At 39.5% G+C, this 25,338-nt stretch overlaps 1 protein-coding gene across 2 annotated transcripts in view; it reads left to right on the top strand.

The window, feature by feature from the left end:
• Positions 1-21,789, top strand: part of LOC119900765 (guanine nucleotide-binding protein G(q) subunit alpha) — a 45,595-nt gene extending 23,806 nt beyond the window's left edge. Inside the window, exons 2-7 of one of the 2 annotated variants that reach the window (XM_038715996.1) lie at positions 3,995-4,179; positions 5,194-5,348; positions 9,387-9,515; positions 13,024-13,153; positions 15,900-16,053; positions 16,540-21,789. In XM_038715996.1, coding sequence (XP_038571924.1) covers positions 3,995-4,179; positions 5,194-5,348; positions 9,387-9,515; positions 13,024-13,153; positions 15,900-16,053; positions 16,540-16,730 — 944 coding nt within the window. In that variant the 3' untranslated portion in view covers positions 16,731-21,789. Of the gene's footprint in view, positions 1-3,994; positions 4,180-5,193; positions 5,349-8,696; positions 8,826-9,386; positions 9,516-13,023; positions 13,154-15,899; positions 16,054-16,539 lie in introns of both variants that reach the window. The other variant, XM_038715997.1, reaches the window with a different exon arrangement.
• Positions 21,790-25,338: the final 3,549 nt, after the last annotated feature.

Here is a 25,338-nt window from a genome sequence, read left to right on the forward strand (position 1 = left end):
CCCTCGCTGTAAACTCAACTGTGCTCCTCAGTCAGCAACAGTCAAAGTGGACTCTCGGCATCCTTTGAAGACATTTCAGATTTGCCTCGGGAATACCAGCTGTACTTTATAACACAAAGCACATTGCATTATCTTATCAGCCACTATAGTTCTGCTTAGACAATGTGGCTACAAACATTATCAGTGTCAATGGTGTTTTTTCTTTTACAGATTGTTATTGCTGATTTGCGATGTGCCCTTCAAATAAATAGTGTGACATCCATTCTTTGGCCACGCTTTTGGTCGTTCTAATACTTGAGCCCAGAAATATCTTATACAACTGGATGGATTGTCACGATTAAAAAATTCACATTACTTGATTTTGATAATTGTCACGAATCGTGACAATTATTTCATTATCAGAAATAATGATTTGACATTTATCGTGACTCACGATAAATGTCAAATCATTATTTCTTTCAAGCTGAAAGGCAGATTTTTGCTCCTGAGTGAAAGCTGAGAAGGAGAAGAAACCTGATGGTTAATTGTTGTTTTAAACTGTTCTTTATGGTCAGACCACGACAAACACTTGCCAAATAGTCGAATCACTTAATAGATCTGAGGTAGAACACTCAAAACAATTTGATAGAATCTTTTTTTTTTTTTTTTTAACAAACAGTAAAATTACGTGTAAACTTTTTTCAGTCTCTTTTCCTCAACAAAATAAATATATTTATAGAAAAATGAAGTGGTGATTTGTTCGTGATTCAAATTAATTAAAACAAACATGAACGAACATTTGTTATATTGTTATTGAGAAAAATTATATTGCGATAATTATCATTGTTTGGTTGCACAGAACTATATTTTCCCCTGACTTCTCCTCTAGCATCACCACGAGCTTGATATGTGTGGCTTTGAGTGAAATGACTCAGCAACTCAGCTATTTTAATTTGTCCAATACATTTTGTTTTCGATTAAATACCTGCAAAACATTCCTAAGAGCCTGAGCTGGACTTTGTTTGGTGCTAATTAGCAAGTGTTACCAAGCTAACATGCTAAACTAAGATTGTCAACGTGGTAAACATTATGCCTGCTAAATATCTATCTATATATACAAATACTACAAAAACCTGCTAGCATGACTATAGATTATTAGTCCTGTTTCACCTGCAAATGATGAGCTTCAGTACTGGGCTGAAGCGACCAGGATTGTATTTCTGCAGTGATTGTGTCTTGGGTTCTCAGTGCCGCTGTGACACCAAAATCTGTGACCTATCAGATTCTGTGACCAAAACCCAAACAACGATGTTTTCCTAACCATAACTAAGTACTTTTAGTACCTAAACCCAACCAAACTGTAGCCGCTTCACATCGTCAACAAAGCCTCTGGTGCTTAACTTCCCATTTGGGTCACAGAATCTGATAGGTCACACATTTTGGTGTCACAGCTGCATCGTGATTGTAAAACCCCCACCGTCACATTATACCACCCAGTGAAAGCAGGTTTTCATGACCATAGACATTCTTACTGTTTTTAAGTATGCTTTGCACCTGCCTGGGAATTCTCTTCTCCCCACACTCTGACAACTTGACACACACCTACACATCAGGTAAACACCCCGGCTTGCGCCGCCTCTCTCTCCGCCCACTGCTCCATTTTCTCCGCTTATAAGACTGAGAACTCGTCTTTTTTCTGTATATTTCCACCCGCGAACCCTTTATCATGGCAGCAGGTGAGCCGCACGTCTGCTTATTAATGACGCAACCTATCAAATAACTGAAACCAACATCTGCACCCCGTGTGTTCACTGCTGCTTTACCTGGTCCGTGCTTAAAATATACACCGCGACTTGTAACGTAAGTTAATAGTCTACCGTATTTTTTACTGAGTGAGTCTGTGCGAGAACACATGCACATAAGACGACTGCTGTCCCCCCGCGCGCGTGCGCACGATATCGTCTATCCCAATGTTTCATTGTAGACATCGGCCAACCTTAGTAGACACGGTGTAAGATCAAATTAACGCTGTGAGGACAGTCACAGCTATGCGGACACAGAAAGTCATGAGCACTTTTGTATAAATGGCCTGATCATTTGCATGAAATATGTTCAAAAATGACATTGAATCTTCAGACTGCACTCTTTTGGCCTCCTTTGGGAGCAATATATTGATGCTCTGCTAAATATTTTTTCAGGAGTGGAAAAAAGAAGCACAAGCAGGCCATTTTTACCTCACTTGGCATTTATAGCTATGCTGTCTTGTGCAACTGTCCATTAAAAAATAGCAAACATCACAGGTTACAGCTTGTCCTATGTAAATTAAATATGCTCTGTTTTTTGTGACTTTTCAAACAACAAGCTTTCAGCAATTTGAGTTAATTCAATTAATCCATAATGAAAATAATTGTCAGTTGCAGCACTGGTTGCAATCAATAGAACAAAAACAAGAGTGAAAGGTAGATACCAGAGAGTATACATGTAGCTGAAACTGCAGTGACTCAGACTTGAATGTTGGGAGAAGTGAGGTGGAGAGATGAGTGGTGGAGTGCTCGGGCAAAGTTGTAGAGGAAGAAAATAGACTGTGGAATGGGGGTGGAAGAGAGGAGGATTGCTCTGCAGAGAGAGCTGCTTAGTGAAACTAGAGGTTAAGTTTGGGTTAGACCGCTACCTGCCTTTTGAATGTTCCTCTTTGCTTGATGACCACAGTATACAAACTTCTGAGGCTTTCATATTGACTCTGGCGTCTCGTAAGCCTAGAGTGGTAGTTTGCTCACTTAATATGTCCATATAAAGAACAGAACCTGCAGTGGAAGCTGAAGAGAAGTTGGTGTTTCTGTGTGAGAGGGATTTGAGATGTTCTGTGTGTTTTTATCTCTGCATGTGCAAGCAGGTTTCCTTCTCTCTGACTAGGTTACACTTTCTGTGTGTTTCTGATTGTGTGTGCATGGCCGCTGCGATACAAAATTGGAGGAGTGAACTCTGTTTACCCAGCTCTTTGTTGAGCTGAGGTGAGCCATGCAGCCCTCATGTGGTTACTCTGGGCTGTTCCACTTACTCAGACAGTCCGTTGACTATGTGGTAACCACTGCCAAAGAACAATGATTACACTGCATCGTTACATTGCACATCTCAGAACACTAGAACCAAGATGACCAGAGGCAATGGCTTGACCATAATTGGACCCAGAAACATCTGTCCATATATATTTTAGACTTTGTTTAAATTCTTATCTAGAGTCATACAGCAATTAGTAACTTAAGGATACATTGGTGCATTTTTTTTGCCTCGTGTTTCAAAACACAGATAGGAAGATTTTACTCTTTTTATGGAATAAAAAGGTCTTTTAACGAAAAGGTCTTAAGGGAACTAGGAGCTGACACCAAGTGGAAAAATGACCAGTTCAGCTAAACATCCTGTATTGGTAAAACACTGAGTTTGCATTGAGGTCTGGACCCATGCCTGGGGACATGATAGTGCAGATTCCTTCACAGCCATATGTATCAGCGTCAGGGTGTATTTGGGCAGACAAGGTCAGGCAGTTGTAAAGACCTGCCTGTGTTGCTGCAGAAATATGAGTTATACTGAAAGGCTACAATTTTACCAAGTTAGTTATGCTTTGTTGACTCTGTTGAGAACAGTTTGGCATCCACAGGTCTTTTTTTATTTTACGTTTTTCTATTTTTTTCTTTTTTTTTGCTCTTTCAGATTACATTATTGTGAAGGACCTACTACATGATACTGTCAATTGTACTTTTAATTAAACTTGTGGCTGGATTACAGCTTGTCTTTGGGTATTGTGGGTTTGAAGCATTTTTCAAACAATTGTTTTCTAGTTTAGTTTTTTTCTTTCTTTCCAGTTGTAGGTCAGCACTGTAGGATACTATAACTTTCTATTTTGTTCCTGGGGCATGTCAAGGGTGGGAAGAAACCTTTTACACCTTTTCCATGTATCCATTTATGACCCTTGTTCAGTTGTCGGCTAACCTCCTGTCTCTTCTTGTCTTCCTCTCAGGTACTGGAGAGAGCGGCAAGAGCACCTTTATCAAGCAGATGAGAATAATCCATGGGTCAGGCTACACAGATGAAGATAAGAAGGGCTTCACCAAACTGGTCTACCAGAACATCTTCACTTCAATGCAGGCCATGATCCGTGCAACTGAGAACCTCAAGATCCCGTTCAAATATGAACAGAACAAGGTGTGTATCATCAGGTGTCGGGGTGAAAATATTGTGTGATGTGTTAATGAGATAATGAATCAAGACTTCAATAGTTCTAGACTAAATTATTGAAGCAGTTAAAGACACTGAAAACTTATTTTCTCAAACTATAATAATGCTTCTCACTATAAGTAGTGTGATCCTATAAGAATATACCATTTGCTGCAGAAGTTAGAACAGTTTTGTTTTTTTCACGAGATTTATTTATTTATTTTTAATTATCTCCGATATTCTTGCTGGTTTGGTGGGCGGAGTTGCCGGTTTGTTGGTTGGTCACTGTCAGTCAAATCTGATTAAACCACACCTACACAGTCCTAATAGAGCATATTTTTGACTGTTTTTGTCTTTTTTACTGTTAAACAAGATAAATGAGTAATATGTATGCAGGTAACATTTTGAAGAAATTTAAGATGCAACCTAATTAGCTAACATGATTTAAAGGGGAACCCAGGTCGTTGGAAGTACTATTGCATATTTGAATAATGTTGTATAAAGCATTCTGTGACTCCAGTGTCGGTTGGGGCTGAAGACTACAAGTTTAAAATGGAAATTAAAGGTGACGGTGGTGGAGTTAGAATGAGGTGATGGTACCAGACCTCTGTAGGTCGCTCCTCATCCCTGCTTGAGCCTTTAAGGCTACATTAGCCGCTACTAGCATAACTCACTTGAATTTCCGACCAAACTGTCGTTGGTGGAGTTGCATTGTGGGTAATGTAGGCAGCATATTTTGACAAGGAAGAAGAATGCCTGGAATAAAAAAGACGAAATCGATTTGATCCGGATGTTTTGTTGTTGTTTTTCTGTTGTGCCATTATTATGAGTTTGATAGTTGGAGTATCGGCATGGTACTCTTTAAATTCATTTACTCAAGATAAAGTCATCTACCCTTAACTGAACTAGAGTCCAAAAACTAGTTTCATGAGTCAAAGTCATGAATTTACATGTTCTTGTTGTTAAAAGAGTGCTTTTTTGCTTTGTTTTTTATTCTCCTAGAATAATGCCCAAGTTGTGCGTGAGGTGGATGTGGAGAAGATTTCATCATTCGATCAGCCGTACATCGGTGCGATAAAGATGCTGTGGGCTGACCCTGGCATCCAGGAGGCCTATGATCGCAGGAGAGAGTACCAGCTCTCCGACTCAACCAAATAGTATGTCTGCAGTCTATTAATATACTAGAAAGAGTGATGATTTATTTTATGTATAGAAGTGGAGAAGCCGTATCCCTGGGCAACTGTGACCTCCAAGATATCTAATGCAATGTGATGAAACGAGTAAATAACAGTTATTCAGTCCATGAGTAATAAAGTGCACAGATGCATTAAAGGTTCAGTGTGTAATATTTAGGAGGATCTATTGACAGAAATACTAAATAAAATCCATTACTATGTTTTCAGTGGTGTATAAAGACCTTACATAATGAACTGTTGTGTTTTTATTACCTTAGAATGAGCCATTTCTATCTAGATACACCACGGTTCCCTTTACATAGACGTTGCCATGTTGGGCCGCCATGTTTCTACAGTAGCCTAAAAGGAAAGACTGCTTTACAGAGCATATTTTGTTACTACTTTTTTCCACCATAAATCTTTGTTGCAAAAAGAGGAATAAAGTGTACACGGGACATAAAGAAGTATACAGAACTTTGATTTGTGCAAAATCATGTATACATATTTGCGAACATGTAATTTGCAATATGGTTATAACAGTTAATTTGCTGTCCATGTAGACTGAACTAGATGTCTTGGTGTCCAACACATCTTTGTAGTAGCGTCCATGCTGATTCCACATTCTGACTTAAGAGCACATGAACACACTGAAGTTGGAAGACAGGGTTTTTCCTGGCTCAGAATGGGCCTTTGGAGGGTGACCACACGTGACAGTAAGCATGATTGGTACATGTAAAGAAAAGGCAATGCATCTCCCTAATCTTCTCGACAGAGATTAGCAGGCAGGTGAGAACGGGGACAGGTGAGCGTCACGTAGTGCCCAAAGAACCTTATATGTAGAGGGCGGCGAAGGTTAGCGGCAGCTTTTGAGAAGTGCCGGTATGCAAGAAAAGTCCCAGTATGCCAAAAGAGTAAAATGTAGTAACGTTACTGCGTACCAATGAGCACCGGTCCACTTCAAGCACTGCACACGGGTGATCCAGTTTGAAGGCTCTGCACTAAAACTTACACACTGAACCTTTAAACACTTGCCAGATGTTAATAGACCTTCTTCTGCAAATTTCTTCCTGTGTTACCATGCACTGGATGGAGAAAGGAAAGGTAGATTGGGAGAGTCAGGGAAAGGGAGTAAATGGTAGCAGGTTTATAAATGACTACTAATAATATCAGGGCTAATTCTAACCTGCATTAATCTATTTCAGACTAACATGGCTCCTTAAAAAGTTGAGCATTGGGGGTAAAATGAAAGCTTATGCATTGATGCATTTGAGCTACTGCTGGTTAGGGATGTCACAACACCAAAAATGTAGTTGTCGGTACCGATACCAGTAAAATTACATGATTCTCGATACCATGGTAAAAAAACAAAAACAATAAATCTCATGTGCTTAAACATACACTCCTTTTAATAAAAACATTTAACCATTACAAAAAACAACTTACAGCTGTGAGAGGATGTCCAGGACAGATGAGACTTGATTTGGGTGGTCACAATCTATATTAATAGGCAGTGATTTGAAATTGTATGTTGAAAAATAAGTTATTGGTGATTGAAATGGATTGTATTGCACTTTTGAGATAGTCCCTAACGACGTGACAGGCGTGTCGGACAGACATTAAGTTTGTAGCGCTGCAAACTGCATCGTCATCTTTGGTGATTTTCAGGTGATCCAAACTGTGAAAGGTTTGCCTATATTAGCTCTCCAACATATCCCAAAACCAATAGAAATTGAGACTTTGACAAGGAGCTGTTAAAGGTAATAACCGTGAAATAACTTCACTTCTTTTCCATACTCGACTCTTTTCTATTCCACGAGTTGAGTCACTGCAGCTTTTCTTGTCGCCATTTTCCACGTATTGGATCTCCAGCTACTTCGGTACCTTGCAAAACCGACATGTTTTCACAATTTTGGTACCGACTAGGTACTGAAGTATCGGTTCTTGTGACATCCCTACTGCTGGCTATATGTATATTTGTTTGAATGTTTTATAATTCTATGTGTTTTTGACAGAAAGAAATTGTTTGCATTTGTTCTTTGTAGACAGTTGTGCTCATAAATTTGCGTACCCTGGCAGACATTTTGAAATTTTGGCATTGATTTTGAGGATAGTGATCATATGAAGATATCTCTTTTTACATAGTTGTTTGGCTGCTTTTTAAACAATAATAATAACAGAAATAACCCAAATGGCCCTGATCAAAAGTTTACATACCCTTGAATGTTTGGTGAAAATGTCAATTAAAGGTTTTTTCCCCACACCTGTGACTGTGTAAATTGCAATTAGTGTCTGTGTATAAATAGTGAATGAGTTTGTTAGCTCTCACGTGGATGCACTGAGGAGGCTAGATACTGAGCCATGGGGAGCAGAAAAGAACTGTCAAAAGACCTGCGTAACAAGGTATTGGAACCTTTATAAAGATGGAAAAGGATACAAAAAGTTATCCAAAACCTTGCAAATACCAGTCAATACTGTTCAATCACTTATTAAGAAGTGGAAAATTCTGGGATCTCTCAATACCAAGTCAAGGTCAGGTAGATTTCTGCCAAAAGTGCAAGAAGAATTGTTCAGGATACAAAGAAAAACTCGGAGGTAACGTCAGGAGAATACATGCTGCAAGACAGTGTGGTTGTTGTAAGGAGCAAAATACAACAATACTTGAACAACAATGAGCTACATGGATGGCTTGCCAGAAAGAAGCCTTACTGTGCAATGCCATAAAAAAGCGTGCTTACAATATGCCCAACAACACCTTGACACGCCTCACAGCTTTGGGCACACTGTAATTTGGAGTAACGAGACCAGAATAGAGCTTCATGGTCACATCCATAAGCGCTATGTTTGGAGAGGGGTCAACAAGGCCTATAGTGAACAGAATACCATCCCCACTGTGAAGCATGGTGGTGGCTCACTGATGTTTTGGTGGGTGTGATCTCTAAAGACACAGGGAATCTTGTGAAAATTGATGGCAAGATAAATGCAACATGTTATCAGAAAATACTGGCAGACAATTTGCATTCTCCTGCACGGAAGCTGCACATGGGATGCTCTTGGACTTTCCAGCATGATAATGACCCAAAACACAAGGATAAATTGACGCTCCAGTGGTTACTGCAGAAAAAGGTAATGGTTCCGGCATGGCCATCACAGTCTCCTGACCTTAATATCATTGAGCTATTCTGGGGAGATCTCATAAGTGCGGTTCATGCAAGATGACCAAAGGTTATGCAAACTTTTGAGCACAACTGTATACATGTGGCCTCACACTGTTGAAAATGCTGGTTTGCCTACATGTGCATCTCTGTCATATGTTCCCCTCCCCTTCCACAGTTACCATAGTAATTTAGATCGCATAGCATCACCAGGGTATGTGCCCACTCAGCAGGATGTGCTGCGGGTTCGAGTACCTACCACCGGCATCATAGAGTATCCATTTGACCTGGAGAATGTAATCTTCAGGTAATGGTGTCAAGTGCTGCCGATGACTGGTTGGCTTGCTGCTCGACAGTTGGAAACCGTCGATGCTGCTATCACCGTCTACCTTGTGCTGCACAGCAGGGCCCAGCACTTTAACACATCCCTGATGGTACACTCTCAAAGGCTGGCCTCAAAAACAGACTCTGCTGTCACGACTCTCTAGAAAGTCAGTAATTTTTATTTTCACCCAGGCAGTTAAAAGTCGGCCTCTGGAGTGCTAAATCATCCTTTTGGAGCCAAGTTAAAAGTTCCTGCTTCCCTAAACCTTCACTGTGAGCACTTTGAGGGGGAGCAGAGGATAAAACTGAGGAATGTTTTGTCTTTGGGAGCTGCTATCAAGGATGAAGCTGAATTTCTAAGAGAAAATCTGGGGGTAGAGGTACAAAATGTCACCTAATCCCCTCATAACTCTTGGGAATTGTTTTCTGTGGTTACATATGGACTGATCCACTTGCTTTTGGAGGTGGTGTGCTGTATGTGCTGTTATGCTTCACTTTCTCTTTCCTCCCTCTCTCTGTCTTTTGTTGTCCTTCCTGTCTCTAGCTATCTGAGTGATCTGGATCGTATTGCTGAACCGTCCTATCTACCAACCCAACAGGACGTGCTTAGGGTTCGAATCCCAACCACTGGGATCATAGAATACCCTTTCGACTTGCAAAGCATCATTTTCAGGTAGAATAACTACTACACTACTTTGACTAATCATGCTTTTTTGTACCCCACTAGAGTTCTGTTTTAATTTTATAGTCTAAAACAACTCTTAAGTCTGAGTCAACGTGTTTATTGTGTCCATTATGTCTGAATATGTGCAATGTTACATTAGATTCTACTAGAGCTGAAATTACTTATTTCAGCATTACAGCAAACGCTCCTTGAGCAGCTACTTTATAAATATGACAGAAGACCAAATGGTGTGTCCATTTATGGTGCAAACAAACAAACCAATATTTTCATAAAGAAGCCAGTCAATAGTTCCATCATGTTATGAGCAATCATAATCTGATTTCATACTCTTCACAGTGTGAATAGTTTTCCAGACAGCAGTTTCTTTTAATGAAAAGGTGGCAGTTAGATGTTCCATTTGCTTTAGCAGTAACTTAATATAGCTCAGACAAGGATCAATTAAAAAATATCTAACTACGATTATTTTGACTGACCTTGCAATTGCGATATAATTTGCAATATTAGAGGGAATGATAATTTTTACATCATTATTGTCATTTCCACTGAAAACATTAAAATGATTACGGTGTGATTTTTGAAAAGGATCAGTAAAGATGTTTTCTTAAGTCTGTAGAATATGACGTGTAGGCCAGGACATCTCCGCAGCATGGCGATATTTAATTTAAAATAGTATTTTGACACACATTTTGCCTTCAACAAATATTGCACATCCTTATTCGCCATTGTTTAGCCCTATCTCACACCGTGTAAAGAGTGAACAGTAAACAGTGAGGCTGATATAAACTACATAAAATTGTGCTGGATTACATGCGTGCATCGTTTCCTATGAATCCGTTGCATTATACACATTCTGAATCGAGGATGGCAGACTCAACCACTAACAATAAATACTACTAAATATGGAGATAATTACTGAATGTGAATGCATTGAATGGCTACTGCAGAAAAATGGTACCATAAATAGTAACAAGGATGGGGTTTGATTTCATGAAAATCTTAAAGATACCAAAAATACCAAACATTCCCTGGTTACAGCTCCAGTGTCACAATGAACAGCTTTTTTGTCTTTAAATCACAGTAGGCTGACTGTCTTTGGGGTTTGGATTGTTAGGACAAAACAAGCAGTTTAATGAAATTACTTTGGGGAAATTGTGATGGACTTTATCAGTATTTTCTGACAACTTATAAAGCAAACAGTTAATCAGCAGAATAATTTATCATGAAAATAATTGATAGAAGCAGCCTTGGCATGTACATGCATCTATATTATAACTGAGCTGCAGTCTCTAATCTGGCACAATAAAACAAGTTGAGATGAGTGATTGTTACAGAAAGTTGTGTAAATAATTATGCTTCATGACTATGCCAAAGCTGTATTCTTCTTAAAGGCAGTATTTTTGCATAATAATCCTTCCTAGTTTTTCCTGCGTTAGCCCAGAGACAAAGCCTCCAGGACTTGGCACAGAGACAGTCTTACGACCTGCCACCAATATGCAGAGTAGCTTGCCTTCTGCCTTCTTTTTACAAAAAAAGAAAGAAAATGAGGAGATAGAGATGGGCCCAGGGAACAAGAGCGATTACAGAAGAGTGCAAATCGATAGGAAGCCATCATGTCAGCCCCCTCCTACGCTTGGCAAGGCTAGAAATAACTCTGCTTGCAATGAGGTTGTGCTGAAGAGGTTCCCAGCAGCCCTGCTGCAGCTAACTGACAGGCTCTGCTCTACTTGGCTGCTGATGGTGAATCACTACATGCTTCCAATGACATCAGTTTTGTGTTACTGACTGAAATTTAAAAAAAAAAAAAAAAACTAGTTGGGATCAATGTGAGGTGTCAGGTGTTATTGGAAGAAATGCATGATTATTGAGGTTTCTTAATTTAGTGATTTATGAGAATATGTTGTATTTCTGTAATTAAACATGAAGGATACGTGATTTGAGAAGTTCACCACCCTCACACGACTATACTGCCTCTGCTTGTAGTCGAGAAGGCCGTAGCTGCAACAAGGAACCCTTTCATAGACAAACATCTCCATTAGGCTTGCTTCCCTTTCTTTTAATTGGCTTTTGAAGTCACAGAAAATGTCATTTCACTTGACTTATCCAGCAAAGGAGAGCTTATCATGCTAAGTAGGTCATTCATCCTTGCTAGAGGAAAAGGAGGAGGTCGTCTGATGTTAAGGAGTTTCATTTTAGGCCAGCTCTTATGGAGGACTCCATTTATCAATGCCCTCCCTCCTTCTGGCAATCTCAATGACTGAGTTCACCTTTGTGATGTGTGATCAAAGTGTTACTGTCTAGCTTTTGAATTGTATTGGATGACATTTTCTGGAAGGGAGACTGAAATTGATGAGTACAGTCAGAGCTTAAGTCTCTGTAATTCAGTTAAGTCTAAATGGACAATCGAACAATCTGACTTTCCCCTTTATGCCCATCTTCCATTATCTAGCACCATTATGTCTTAAGTGTAATTTAATTTGATTAATTTCTCTTTTCTTTAGTACTAATTTCATCATCCAAACAATCAAAAACGTGGACGGTGGAAATGGAAAACCAGTCGATCCATGTCTCCCAGAATCAAAACACACGTATCATTACTTACAAACCTGTGTTTCAATTTTCTGGCATTCTTCAGTGTTTCTTCCTTAATTTCCAAATTCTTTAGTATTTTATTTTTTCCTCATCTCTTTTCCTTAAACGATTTCCCTTGCCCTCCTCCAACTTCTATATGCTGCTCCGGTTGCTCCCCGCGTATCCCTCACATTTAGCACCCTACAAGGCAGTTCTAAACAAGAAAACATTTTGTACTACTTCCTGTCTCCTGCATGGACTCTGCTGCATGTACTTTGTCGTCATTTTGCCTCACTGCCTCCTCTCTGTGGCTCACGCTGCAGATTCGTTTCACGTTTCTTCTGTTTATATTCTCGGTGTAAAGAGGTTGTTTGCCTTGAACAACATGAAACTTGTTAAATATTATGTTAACGTAGTAGTCAGACTACAATGGCCTTGAAATATATTTATTGGCCACTGCTGGATTCAGAGCTTTGTGTGCATGAACATGCAAAATGTAGGCACCATTGTACAAGATGAATGCCTCTTTGCGCTGATAGATTTTCTACTTGAGAATCATACTTCTCTCCTTGACTAACCCTGATCCTTGGCTCGTGGCTTGTCCTCAGCCGAGTCACTTCAGGGATTCCCCTGGTGCCTCTATTACACAATTAAGTAATTTAAGTTAAAAGTAATAAATGTAATTAAATTAACTTGTTTGATTAGGGACATGTGTATTCTGATTTTCTGAGATTCAAGTTTGATTTATTTGACACCCATGGTAGTTCCAAAGATGCATGCTAGCCTATCTGCCACTAATTCTAAGGTTCAACAACTAAACAATGAAGCTCAAAAGATTTCAAGCTAATTGTAATTTCTTCTCTTTTATGCCATTCTTTCTGCCCTCTGTTTGGTGGCTCTCCGTTTCATCCCGTCATGTTCCGATCAGGATGGTGGATGTGGGGGGTCAGAGATCAGAGAGGAGGAAGTGGATCCACTGCTTTGAGAACGTCACCTCCATCATGTTCCTGGTGGCGCTCAGCGAGTACGACCAGGTCCTGGTGGAGTCGGACAACGAGGTGATTTCTGAATTGTTGAGTGTGAACAAAACACTTTTTCCACATTGCATTCATTATGAGGCTTGACGTATTTTAGCATTTGCAGGTTCTCCCTCTGGTTTGTGAGCACATTATTTTGCTTCCATAACTTAAAAAATGTAGCTTCTTATTAGCTATCCTACCGCTGGAATGGGATATTAAGAAAAGATAAAGATACCTTTTTTTTATTCATCCTGAGGAAAATTAATTTAACCTTTATTTAACAGCAGGACAGCATTATAGGTTATAAGGACACATATACACACATATGGCAATACAATACATTAAAACATTTTCCAAGACGCCTATATGTACAATTAATAAAAGTTAGAGTACAAACATCTGACAAAGTTATCTACTACCTGGTGAACAAAGTGGAGCATTTAGCTGCTAAGGAGCCAGATATTTCATAAAGGAGTGAGTTTCTTATTCTTTTATTTCTTTTTTGAATGGAGAAAATAGATTTCATTGGGAGTACCCCCATATGTACACACACACAGTTATGTTTATGGATGAGTCTCTCACAACAAATAGAAAAGAGGTCTTCTATCTCTTTACTCCTCAAATAGTTAGTTTGTCCTTGACGTTGGCTCTGTCTTCTCTGACTGCTCAGATAGAATTATCGCTAATAAAGCTAATTTGATAAGCCCCTGCATGCCCTCTGCTCCTCTCCTGACAACAAACCCCTTCTCTGAACTGGTCATATGACAACTGGGTTTCATAAACCAGACGCAGCTGCCAGCTTGACTCACTATATCTGCTGTACATCACTACAGCTTCACGGTCAACAGTTTAACAGGGTCGATGTTTATCCACTCTGGCAACAATTTAACTGCACACATGTACTTTGCTTTATGTCTGCTGGGCCCGCTCAGGTGTGGGGCCTTATTGAACACCGAAGGGCAGGAATATGTTTTCATTTTTGCAAGTTGCTGTTTATTTGCTTTTGCTGCTTGTAACGTGTACATGGTCACAGATGGTAGGCCTCAATAGACCATTTTGATGCTGTTACTGCGCTCTGTTGCTAAATGGTTGACAGCTAAGACAAGGCTGAGCAGCCTTTAGACCTTGCAGACTGCAGAGATCATCCTGTCTTGTTGACAGGCTCAAGACCAAGACTTTGACCCCTAAAACCAGTCAGAGCCTGACAAGATTGTTTTCAAACAGCTTTGATTTTGTCGGCCAGGATTATATTATGACTCGCCAAAACTAAACTGTAGGAGTGAAGCTGGCAAGGAGTTGAGATCAGACAGAGCAAGAAAAGTCATCTTTGACAGCAGCTCTTAGCTTTTAGTAGTTTACATGAGTAGGTTTTCAACTCCACTTGCTCCACTTTTCTGTTTGCTAGACAGTTTTCTTTGGAAGAATAAATCTTATATGGGGAGCATGCCTGGATCAGTTAACAAAACGGGGAAAGTCTCGTGTCATTTTTGTGGTTGTTTTGACAATCTTGAGTGTTCCCTGACTGATTCTCATACGTTACTACAATAACCTATATGCACTGTAAACACCACGAGCCATCCAGCTACAGTCCATCATTATTAGTTAGCCAATGTTTTCAGTCAGAAAAAGCACTTTGTCTAACAGATGTAAAAACAGTGTCCAAATATAACCTTTAATGCATAACAATTACTTCTTTTTTGTGCCTTCATTAAGGGTTAGACGAAACAATGAGTGCATTAGCTTTGCTAACTGCCTGCTGATCAGCGCTAAGCTACGCTAGAAATGGTAGTAACCATATATAAGAGAATGTATTGTTACATATTATTGCGGGTTTTGGTAAATCCTCTGTTTCTTCATATGTTTGTCTTTGAAAAGAAACTTAATCTTTGTTTCATGCATTGGATTATGATCCCTTTGCTGCTGACTAGATCGTTTCTTTGACTTTATTTTTTAATAAAGTCCAGAGATCCTTTTCTCCTCCCACCCAAAGCAGAAGCTGACAAAATTACTGTCCATAGTGAAGTTTACTGCACAGGAAATCACTCTGATCTGTTGGTCATTGCTATAAGCTCTATTCAGCAACCTCTTCAAAGTGTCATCAAATATAAATGTAGGTAAATAGCGAACAAAGAAAGGCCATGCCCCAGAGGGTAGCAGCCAAAAACTAGCAAGTACTCTTTCACATTCACAGACTCACCACAAGTAATGTAACTTGCAACCAGCACTGCTTTGGCAGCGATTCAGAGACACACAAAGATCTGTTCAGTGTTGGGGCTGCCAGTTGAATACATAGACTAAATATAAAGATGGATGAAGTGTCTCCGCTTCCTCAAACTGTACAAAATCAAGTCAAAGTATCCTGGATAGAGGCGCTGCCATGTTGCACTAGTGATGTCATTTGGAGCCAGAGTACTGCGCAGTAGAGATCGGGGTTTGAGCCGTGGTATTGGTGTACCGCCCAGATACCCAGCCAACTCAATCACGAGCAGGCCTCAGCTGTCAGTCATGACATGAAACCTCTTTTTTAAAGCAACAAATAACTAATTAAAACCAAACTTATAAGAATGAATATTGAATGTTGGAGATAATGCCAAAAGTCAAATCTGTACCTTAGCATCTGTACATAAGCCAGAAATAATCAAACCTCTTTTTTTTACTAATTGCATGCACAGTGAAGAGTGGATCAAGCAGAATTTGAGAAGTTTTTTTATTGGGAATGTATCCTAACCTTGTGTTTACTTTCCTCTTCTGTCTCTCTCTCTCTCTCCATCATGGCCCTTGTTAGAATCGTATGGAGGAGAGCAAAGCTCTGTTCAGGACCATCATCACATATCCCTGGTTCCAAAACTCGTCCGTCATCCTCTTCCTCAACAAGAAGGACCTGCTGGAGGAGAAGATCATGTATTCTCACCTGGTTGACTACTTCCCAGAGTTTGATGGTGATTTTATTTTATTATTTTTTTTGCCCTTTTACTTTATTAGAAATCGTAACTAAGCCATACACTTCATATGATCTGGCTATCCCAGAATGGTTGTGTAATGTAGGACCATAGCAGTACCTTTATATATACACACACAGGTTGATTTTCTTTTAATATTTTTCCTCTGTTGCTCTATAACTTTATCTAGGCTGGTACGTTTCACTTAAATTTTTGATTGTACAGTGACCCCCTGTGGTTATAATGCTGTACTACAATGCAAACTGATACTTGACTTATACTAATCACCCCTCTCATCAGTCATATCTATAATAGGAACATCATCGATTTCAGTGATTATTATTATTTTTTGTATTTAATTGTTAAAGGTTGCTCATATTTTAACTCATGCTGAGAATTTCTGAGTACAAAAGTACAATAAACGTTCAATGATGCTAATATGAATGCTCAGTAGAAGCTAAAAATAGTGGTCTGTTCTTCTCCCAGGTCCCCAGCGGGACGCCCAAGCGGGTCGCGAGTTCATCTTGAAGATGTTTGTGGACTTGAACCCAGACAGTGACAAGATTATCTACTCCCATTTCACATGCGCCACCGACACGGAGAATATCCGCTTCGTGTTTGCAGCTGTCAAAGACACCATCCTGCAGCTCAACCTCAAAGAATACAACCTGGTGTGAAGAGAGAGAAACGGAAAGAGAGAGGGAGAGAGAGACCCGCAGCCGTACACACCCACTATATGCAGAGTCCACTTCTAGAAACACACAAGGAGTCAAGCATTGCTTCATACTTTTCCAGACCAACACAACCCATGTTCTGTCTCTGCTGTCCACTTAGCTCCTCGGTTGTTGATTTGCCCAATTTTTTTTTTTAAAGAATGGGTATCTGTTTTGTGGCTCCTCTTGTACAAACACACATGAAACACTCAAGTATAACACTCCCCCCATTTATCCCCATCTCGTGGGGTTTTGGTCTACTGCAGGGCTCCTTTCGGTCCTTGTTTGGCCCTGGGCATGGCTCCGATTTTTTTTTTTCTTTCTTTACACTATATTATCAACAGCGCTTGTGTGTTTGAGGTGGGTAGACTAAGTTTTTATGGACAAAGGGCTCTCTCCCCTTCTTCTTACTTAACCCATGCATGTTATACACTACAGCATGAGGGGCATGAGGCCAGGCTGCAGATTCTGGACTCGGCTCATCTGCAAAGGGTAACTAATTATGATGAAAGGAATATATTATCAGGCAGTGCTGGGGTGCAGTGAGGTACTTGGTTCCCCTGGGTTTTGAATTTATTTTTTTGTTAACCCTGCCCCAAATCAGAGCACAGAAGCTCTGGTTGAATGTAAATAAAGGTTTCATGCTGCTCACACAGAGTGAGAGCTAGACAGAGATGATTACACGTACTCTGTCGACTTTAAATATTTTCAGCTGTGTTAACTTCTTGGATGTGTTATTACTGCTATTGTTTTCCAGTTAACAGTGAATTGAAGATGACTACTCAAAGGAACACAACGCACCAGAAAGAGTCACGATATGTTCCTCTTACACCGTCCCCTCTTTTAACATACGTCATGAAACAAAGCATTAAGAGACGACACTACCTTTAATCACATATTGTATACTCCCCTGTCATTTTGTATCACGTTGCCAAATTAAAACCACCAACTTGTTGTCTGTAAATATGATTAGGTTGCCAGTGTCCTTGCTCATGAACTGGTTGACATACTAGCAAAAGCCTATTTGGAAACTGGCATTGCCAAAATTAAGTGCGAGTTTTCTGTCGTGGTGGATCATTCAGATGTTGATGGCACAGTGTGGCTTTTTTTTTTCATGTGGACTGTTGTCTGAATCACACGTGTATTAGTACTGTGATTTATTTTCTTTGTTTCTTTTGATGGTGAGAACAATCTACCTGTGCACAACGTGCAAATAATGATACCAGATTAGTACAGTGCAATAGTTGTAGATTAAATAAAGCTTTTGCGCTGCCAGTTTGCTTAAGTCAAAAGTTGGTCTCGATCATCCATAAGGCTCCTTTCTGTAATCAGCTTTCTTTTGCCATAATTTTTGGCCAACATTTGATAAACTGTAATGGATAGCAAGAGTAAATAGTTCTTTTTTTATGTATGTCTAATTTATCAATCAGATCTACGTATTATTGATACAGTAAATAAGACTTCCTCCCTAGTTTCAGCTCAAAGTTTTCCAACCAAGGAGATGGGAGGAGATTTTATACTGCTGAAAAATATCAAAACTATTTTATGGACAAGTGTTCTATCTTTCTAATGATACTTCATATATTTAGTTGTTGCAGTTCTGTTTTGAAATGCTTGACAATGGCGAAAACACTGTTTCCATGTCAGGTTTGTGCTTTATGCAAATAGGAAAATGAAAACAGACAAAAAACGTAGTGGTTGAATATTTACTGTTCAAGGATGCTTACATTTTTTGTATATTTTAAGGACATGCGTTGGCTATTGGTACCAATCCCATATCGTGTCTCTTGCCTGATAGTTTAAATATTCCATTAAGCTGAAAGTTGATAGATGGCTATTTTTGTCTTCACAATGTAATTCAGGAAAGTTTTCATAACTTTTTCATCACAAGGGCTACTACTAGCAGCTTTGGTAGAAATAAAAGGACTCTATGGACAGCATAGAGCAAAAGGTGCAATTAATTAAGTGGGGGGTGCTATGAATCAAGAGTGTGATGACATCCTGTTGAGGTTGATGGCCGCAGGTTCAGTGAGGGAGGAATATAGCAGTCCACAGATGCCTACACGACATTCCTGTGGGAACTATGGCGGCTGTTGTGCTCTTTGTACACACATCGTTTTGCCTTCAGAGGAGGAGAATGGCTAAAGTCAAAAGAAGTGAGGTTTCCCAAGCTGCAGTAGCACACTTTTAGTGTCCTGGCTGTGCGGATCTTAGCTTTATAATAATTTCCACTATGTGGTTAAACATATTAGGCTTATTATCTCATTGGTAGTGTTTCCATGTTTGATGTTGGTATTGGATGTGTTGGAGTCATAAAGAAGGGAGTGCTTAGCATATTTTGACCTTTTTGTGCACATTGAAAGAAATTAACATCAAAGAATTGATTACAGATCCTTTCGTACTACCTTTGCATCCTTGTTTGCTAAAAGGTTTACAAATAAATTTTTTCTGCTCAGTTTTAGGGGAATTTACTTATTACTTAGCCTTATTTTTCTCCACATGCACCCAGTCATCTTCCCACTGTAGTGCAGATGTGCACATTGCGTTGATGAAGTTTGTAACATCTGTGCATAGAGAGAGACTTCATGAAGAGTGTATATTTATGCCAAGTGCCACAATTTTCTTATGAGTTGTAACAATATGGAGATGTTGCAACGCTATGACTTTGACAAGTTATTTTGGCTGTGATCTTGTTTTGTCCCGCATGTATTGAGTCCTGGGCTCATCTTTGGTGCTTCAGCCAACATTTAAAGGCCTTTTCTTCACCATCTTGTCCTATAGATATATACACATATAGAGAGAGAGAGAGAGAGAGAGAGAGAGAGAGATTTTCACAATGGCTTGCTTGCAGAAATTAATTTGTGGGTGCCACAATTCAGCACACTTTTCAGTTTTAAATTTAGAGCTTGTGTATTTTGATATGTGGATGAATATACTAGCTGAGTTTTGAAGGGAGTATTGTATTCTGCTTCACTGTTGGAATAACACAGTGATGTCGTGTTTTTAAAATTCTCAGCTTGGCTTTCAGGAAGCATACCTTAAGGATAGGTGTGTGGTCTCTTACACTTCTCTTGTAGATGAGATGTCATGCAGCAAAATGGACTTGAATGGGCTGCTATGAGGATGATTAAAAAAAAAATTAAGATGACCACTTCAGGGAGCAGTGTTGATATGACAGTGTACTCTTTTAAAACGTTGTCAGCTGTCAGTTTTCACGTGCTGACAATTTGTGTACTTCATGCCTTGTCCGGGGAGCGCCTCGCAGCCCCAGAACCAACAAAGAAAAGGTCACATGGCTACACTACCAGTGAGAGCTGGGTCAGTTATTTACAATCCTTTCCCGTTGAGTTGTACTGTATTAGCTTTATTTGCATTTTGGAGAAGGTTTGTACAACAATCCAGTACAAAACACTGTGCCACACAAAATCAATCAAATCAAAATCATAATTTGTAGTAATCTGACCCAGATCTCTGCAGTAAAACCTTTGTTAAACTAGTTTTACATTATGGTTTCTTTGTTCCAAATGAAGCTTGTGTGTTAATCCTCAGTATTAATGTATTTATTGAAAGACTTGCCAAGTGAAGGTACTGAAATGGCCATTATAATATTTTGGTGGTTATAATAGCAAGTGAGTGAACGAATAAGCTGTGTGTTTACATGTCCGCCATTCTCCGCTATTTTGTCCGCCCTTCTCCCCCCCCCATACTTGATTGGACTGTGTATTCTTTCCCTGGGTCAGAGGCACTGAAACTGCACCACTGCAATGGGCCTGCATTCATGCAACTTAGATGTTTGTTCAAGCGCGCTCGTTGGTACTCTGAGGTGTGTGTGTGTGTGTGTGTGTGTGTGTGTGTGTGTGTGTGTGTGTGTGTGCTTTTGATGGCTGTTGCTTATGCTTGAAATCCATTCTGATTAGAGGGATGGACATACAGTGATATTAAAAGCTATCTTTGCATCTTTTTTTTTCTTTTGTAAGGTTGACACACCGTAACGTGTATTTAGGACCACTTAAGATGACAGACCTTTTTTTTTTTTTAAGAGTTCAAATAAATTTTGTGTAGTGGTGTACAAATTGAAAGTAATGTATTTTTGTTGATTTTTTTCTTCTTCTTTTTTAAATATACCAAATGTAAATTATGTACAATGAGTGTGCCAATCCCCTTTCTTTGTAAAGCCAGATTCTTAACAAGTGCCAATGTTGTGAAAAATCAGAGGGCCTGTGAATTTCCTGGTCCAGTTTTTAAAACAAATAAACACTTAAATATGTGATTAATTAACTAAAAAAAGGACAATTTTATTCTATATTTAAGATTAATGATGAACTGCTGTTTTTAAGATAAATGTCATTTTAATTGCATGTGTTTGTCAGGTTGGGGAGGGAGTGGATGGGTGAGATACTGTATTCATGCAACACCCTCATGAAAAGGGTCCTAAAGGTCATTGATTTACAGTATTTTAGCCATGTTTCTCTTTTGTATGTTTCATTTCAACCACTGTTGCCTGAACCTCATTCGAACATGAAAATGATTTTCATAGCCTTCTCCTTTAAATGTTTTAAATTGGAATAAAATATGTTCCTATACTCTCTTATTGTATCATTGTACATTTCGTTTGGAGTGAGAAATTGTTTCCTTACATATTGTGATTAAAGGACCATACCACTTTTTATGGCCAATACAAGTCGTGTATACTTTACATAATTTTAGATTTGGGAATGTATTTCCCTGCCTTTATATTAAGCTGTTAGTTTCCATTCATTTCAGTACAATATTAAGATTTGACAATTATCATGCAACAGTAACAAAACTTTGACAAAAAAGAAGCTGATGGGTATTCATAGTGACATGAATTATTTTTCTTTTTTGTACCATTGTAACATTGAAGTCAAAGGCTGCTTTAAATGTAGTATCTGAAAAATCTGAAGAACTACATCATGCTTTGGGAATTTTGTGAGGAAGCAGCTGTAATATACACTGTACACGTGTCTTTTTGTATTAAATGGATTAAAACATGCATGATGGGAGGTCTCTGGTTCAGTTCCCTGTAGCAGCTGATGTTGACTGTCTATGGTCCTCAACAAGACAATGAACTGTACCTGCTTGTAAATGAATGTGAACCTCAGTTAAGTTGTCATCACTGACATAATAAGGTACATGTACTGGCGAACAATCGACTGAAACGATTTCAGTCACAAAAATACCTTGTTATTATTACAAATGTGCATTTGTCAGCTCTTTAGAGGAGATCTGGCTCTCAGTAGTTTTGAGATTTTTTCAAAGCAACATGAGGCAACCAACACATCTCGAAAAAAGCAGACCATCTGTGCGCAAACTGCATAGACTAAGAGAAACCGTGGCCATAAATTTTAACCAAATATCTTAAGTGTATTACTCACATGGCCAGTGGTGGAAGTCCCACTTCTCCTAATACTTGTACTAGGATGGATTAAATGCAGAGATTGAATTTTACTAGACGTTGTACTGTGTATGACTGTGTATGTGACAATAAACTCAATTTGATTTGATTTGAAATACTGTACTTAACTTATACTCCACTACAGTACAGAAGTAAGTATTGAACTTTTTACCCCAGTAATTTATTTGCTAAATTTAGTTACTTTACAGAATCAGATTATTAATTCAAAATATTATCAACAAATTCAGTATAGATTAAGCTACAGAGCAGTATTTAATGCAGTTAAAATTAGCTCCACCTTTACCAGCTGCAACATTAAAGTGATACATACATTATGAATCAATCAATAATTGTAATCCAATACAATAATATACATTATTCTGATATATATATACACACCGATCAGCCATAACATTATGACCACTGACAGGTGAAGTGAATAACACTGAAATTGTGATGGCTAGACGACTGGGTCAGAGCATCTCCAAAACTACAGCTCTTGTGGGGTGTTCTCGGTCTGCAGTGGTCAGTACCTGTCAAAATGGTCCAAGGAAGGAAAAGCGGGAAACTGGCGGCAGGGTCACAGGTGGCACACAACTAGCGGCTGTGGCTCAGGAGGTAGACGGGTTACCCGTTAATCGGAAGGTCGGCAGGTCAATCTCTGGCTCCTCCAGGCTGCATGTCGAAGTGTCCTTGGGCAAGATACTGAACCCCGAATTGTCCCTGGTGGCTGTTCCACCAGTGTATGAATGTGTGTGAATGTTAGTTTCTGTCTGAGCACTTGAACGGTGAATGCGATGTAGTGTAGAAGCGCTTTGAGTGGTCGAAAAGACTCAAAAGGCGCTATACAAATACGGAGCATTCACAACTTACAGGACTACAGGACCTGCTGCTAATGTCTTGGAGCCAGACACAACTGCACACCTTAGGCCAAAGTGCTGGATCATTTTGTGGAGCAGCAACTGTTCCATTAGGGTCTGAGCTGCTTGTATCTGATGCTGGCTGTACATCGCTGGCTGTGCTCGAACTTCTGTGTGTTTCACCTGGGTCTGTACTGGAACTGGCTGAGGGTGGATGTGGATCAACTGTGCTTGTACTAGCTGACAATCCAGCATCTACTCTACTAACAAAGCATAGCCTCTGTAAATTATAGATAACAATACTTGCTAGAAATTAATGTTTATAAACTCCATTAGGCCCATTCAAACTGGCTCCCCCCAGGTTTCCTTTTAATACATTTTCAAAGGTAAAATATTATTTATACTATAGGACTTAAGGCCTCAGGTCTGTTTTGGGTAAGGGTTAGGGTCAATTAAAAAGGGGGGCCTACACAACATTAGGCAGGTCTTCATAATGTTACGGCTGGTCGTGTGTGTGTAGGTGTTTGCCCCCTTCCAGATTTCTTAGCGCAGCGACAATTTATCCAAGAAGTCACAAAAAAAACTCACAACACACAAAAACTGCAGGCTTCACTTGCCTCAGTTAAAGTCAGTGTTCATGTCTCCACCATAAGAAAGAGACTGGGCAAACATGCCCTGCATGGCAGAGTTCCAAGACGAAAACCACTGCTGAGCAAAAAGAACATAAAGGCTCATCTCAGTTTTGCCAGAAAACATCTTGATGATCAGAGACAAAAGTTGAACTTTTTGGAAGGTGTGTGTCCCATTACATCTGCCATAAAAGTAACAAGTTTCAGAAAAGGAACATCATACTAATAGTAAAACATGGTGGTGGTAGTGTGATGGTCTGGGGCTGTTTTTCTGCTTCAGGACCTGGAAGACATGCTGTGGTAAATGGAACCATGAATTCTGCTGTCTACCAAAAAATCCTGAATGTCTGGCCATTCGTTCGTGACCTCAAGCTGAAGCGTACTTGGGTTCTGCAGCAGGACTATGATCCAAAACACACCAGTAAGTCCACTTCTAAATAGCTTAAGAAAAACAAAATGAAGACTTTGGAGTGGCCTAGTCAAAGTCCTGACCTTAATCCGAACGAGATGTTGTGGCATGACCTTAAAAAAGCAGTTAAGGCTCGGAAACCCTCTGCTGTGGCTGAATTACAACAATTCTGCAAAGATGAGTGGGCCAAAATTCCTCCACAGCGCTGTAAAAGACTCATTGCCAGTTATTGCAAATGCTTGATTGCAGTTGTTGCTGCTAAGGGTGCCCCGACCAGTTATTAGGTTTAGGGGCAATCACTTTTTCACACAGGTCCATGTAGGTTTGGATTTTTTTCGGCCATAATACAAACATTCATTTAAAAACTGCATTTTGTGTTTACTTGATATCTTTGTCTAATATTTCAATTTGTTTGATCTGAAACATTTCAGTATGACAAACATGCAAAAAAATAAGAAATCAGGAAGGGAACACTTTTTCACACCACTGTATAGCTACATGCAGGACTTTTACTTGTTACAGAGTAGTTTTACGATGCAGTAAATGACCTGAGTACTGCTTCCACCACTGCATAGATATTGATTAATACTGGCAACTGGCAAACTCCATGACACGCAGTGTCTACAATAATGATTTGGTTGCTTCAATGTTAATAATGTCCCCTGACGTAACTGTTAGAGGGGCTAAGTCAAGAAGGCTTTTAATGTCATTTCAGTCATACACACAGTACACAGTGACCGTGGTCCCGCATTTAAAATTAGCACAAAGTGCAGACAGGGCTACATAAAAGTGCACACACATTACAACACAATTACAACAACATAAGGTGCTGTGCAATATGTTTAGACACTACATTTGGACAAAAACAGCACTTGGATGTGTATGTACAGGGTGTGGTAATGACTACTTTGGGTAAATACAATAAAAAAGGGTAGATATTGAGTTTAGTAGTAGAGAGAGTGCAAAGTGTGCATTGATATGGTGTAGCAGTCTGGTTTTTTGGTTGTATGTATTGCTGTTGTTGCTTAGGACCTGCCTTCAGTCCTGTTGTTAGTGGGATGAGAGGTTTAGGTGAAGTTAGGGCCATTTGTGCCTGCAGTCAACCAGTGCACTGATAAACAGCCATTACCCGTCCTGTGAGACTGTGTGTGGTGACCTGTCCACGTGAGGCGCTAGCTGCTCAGACATCAGCCGGCTGAGGAGGTAGATCTGTGGTGTGTAGATCGGTACCGCGGACCGCTCATCTGGCCGCTGTGTT

Source organism: Micropterus salmoides, unplaced genomic scaffold (genome assembly GCF_014851395.1).
Source record: "Micropterus salmoides isolate LMB-PRFRI ecotype aquatic unplaced genomic scaffold, ASM1485139v1 Ms_hic_scaffold_13, whole genome shotgun sequence".
Classification (NCBI taxonomy): domain Eukaryota; kingdom Metazoa; phylum Chordata; class Actinopteri; order Centrarchiformes; family Centrarchidae; genus Micropterus; species Micropterus salmoides.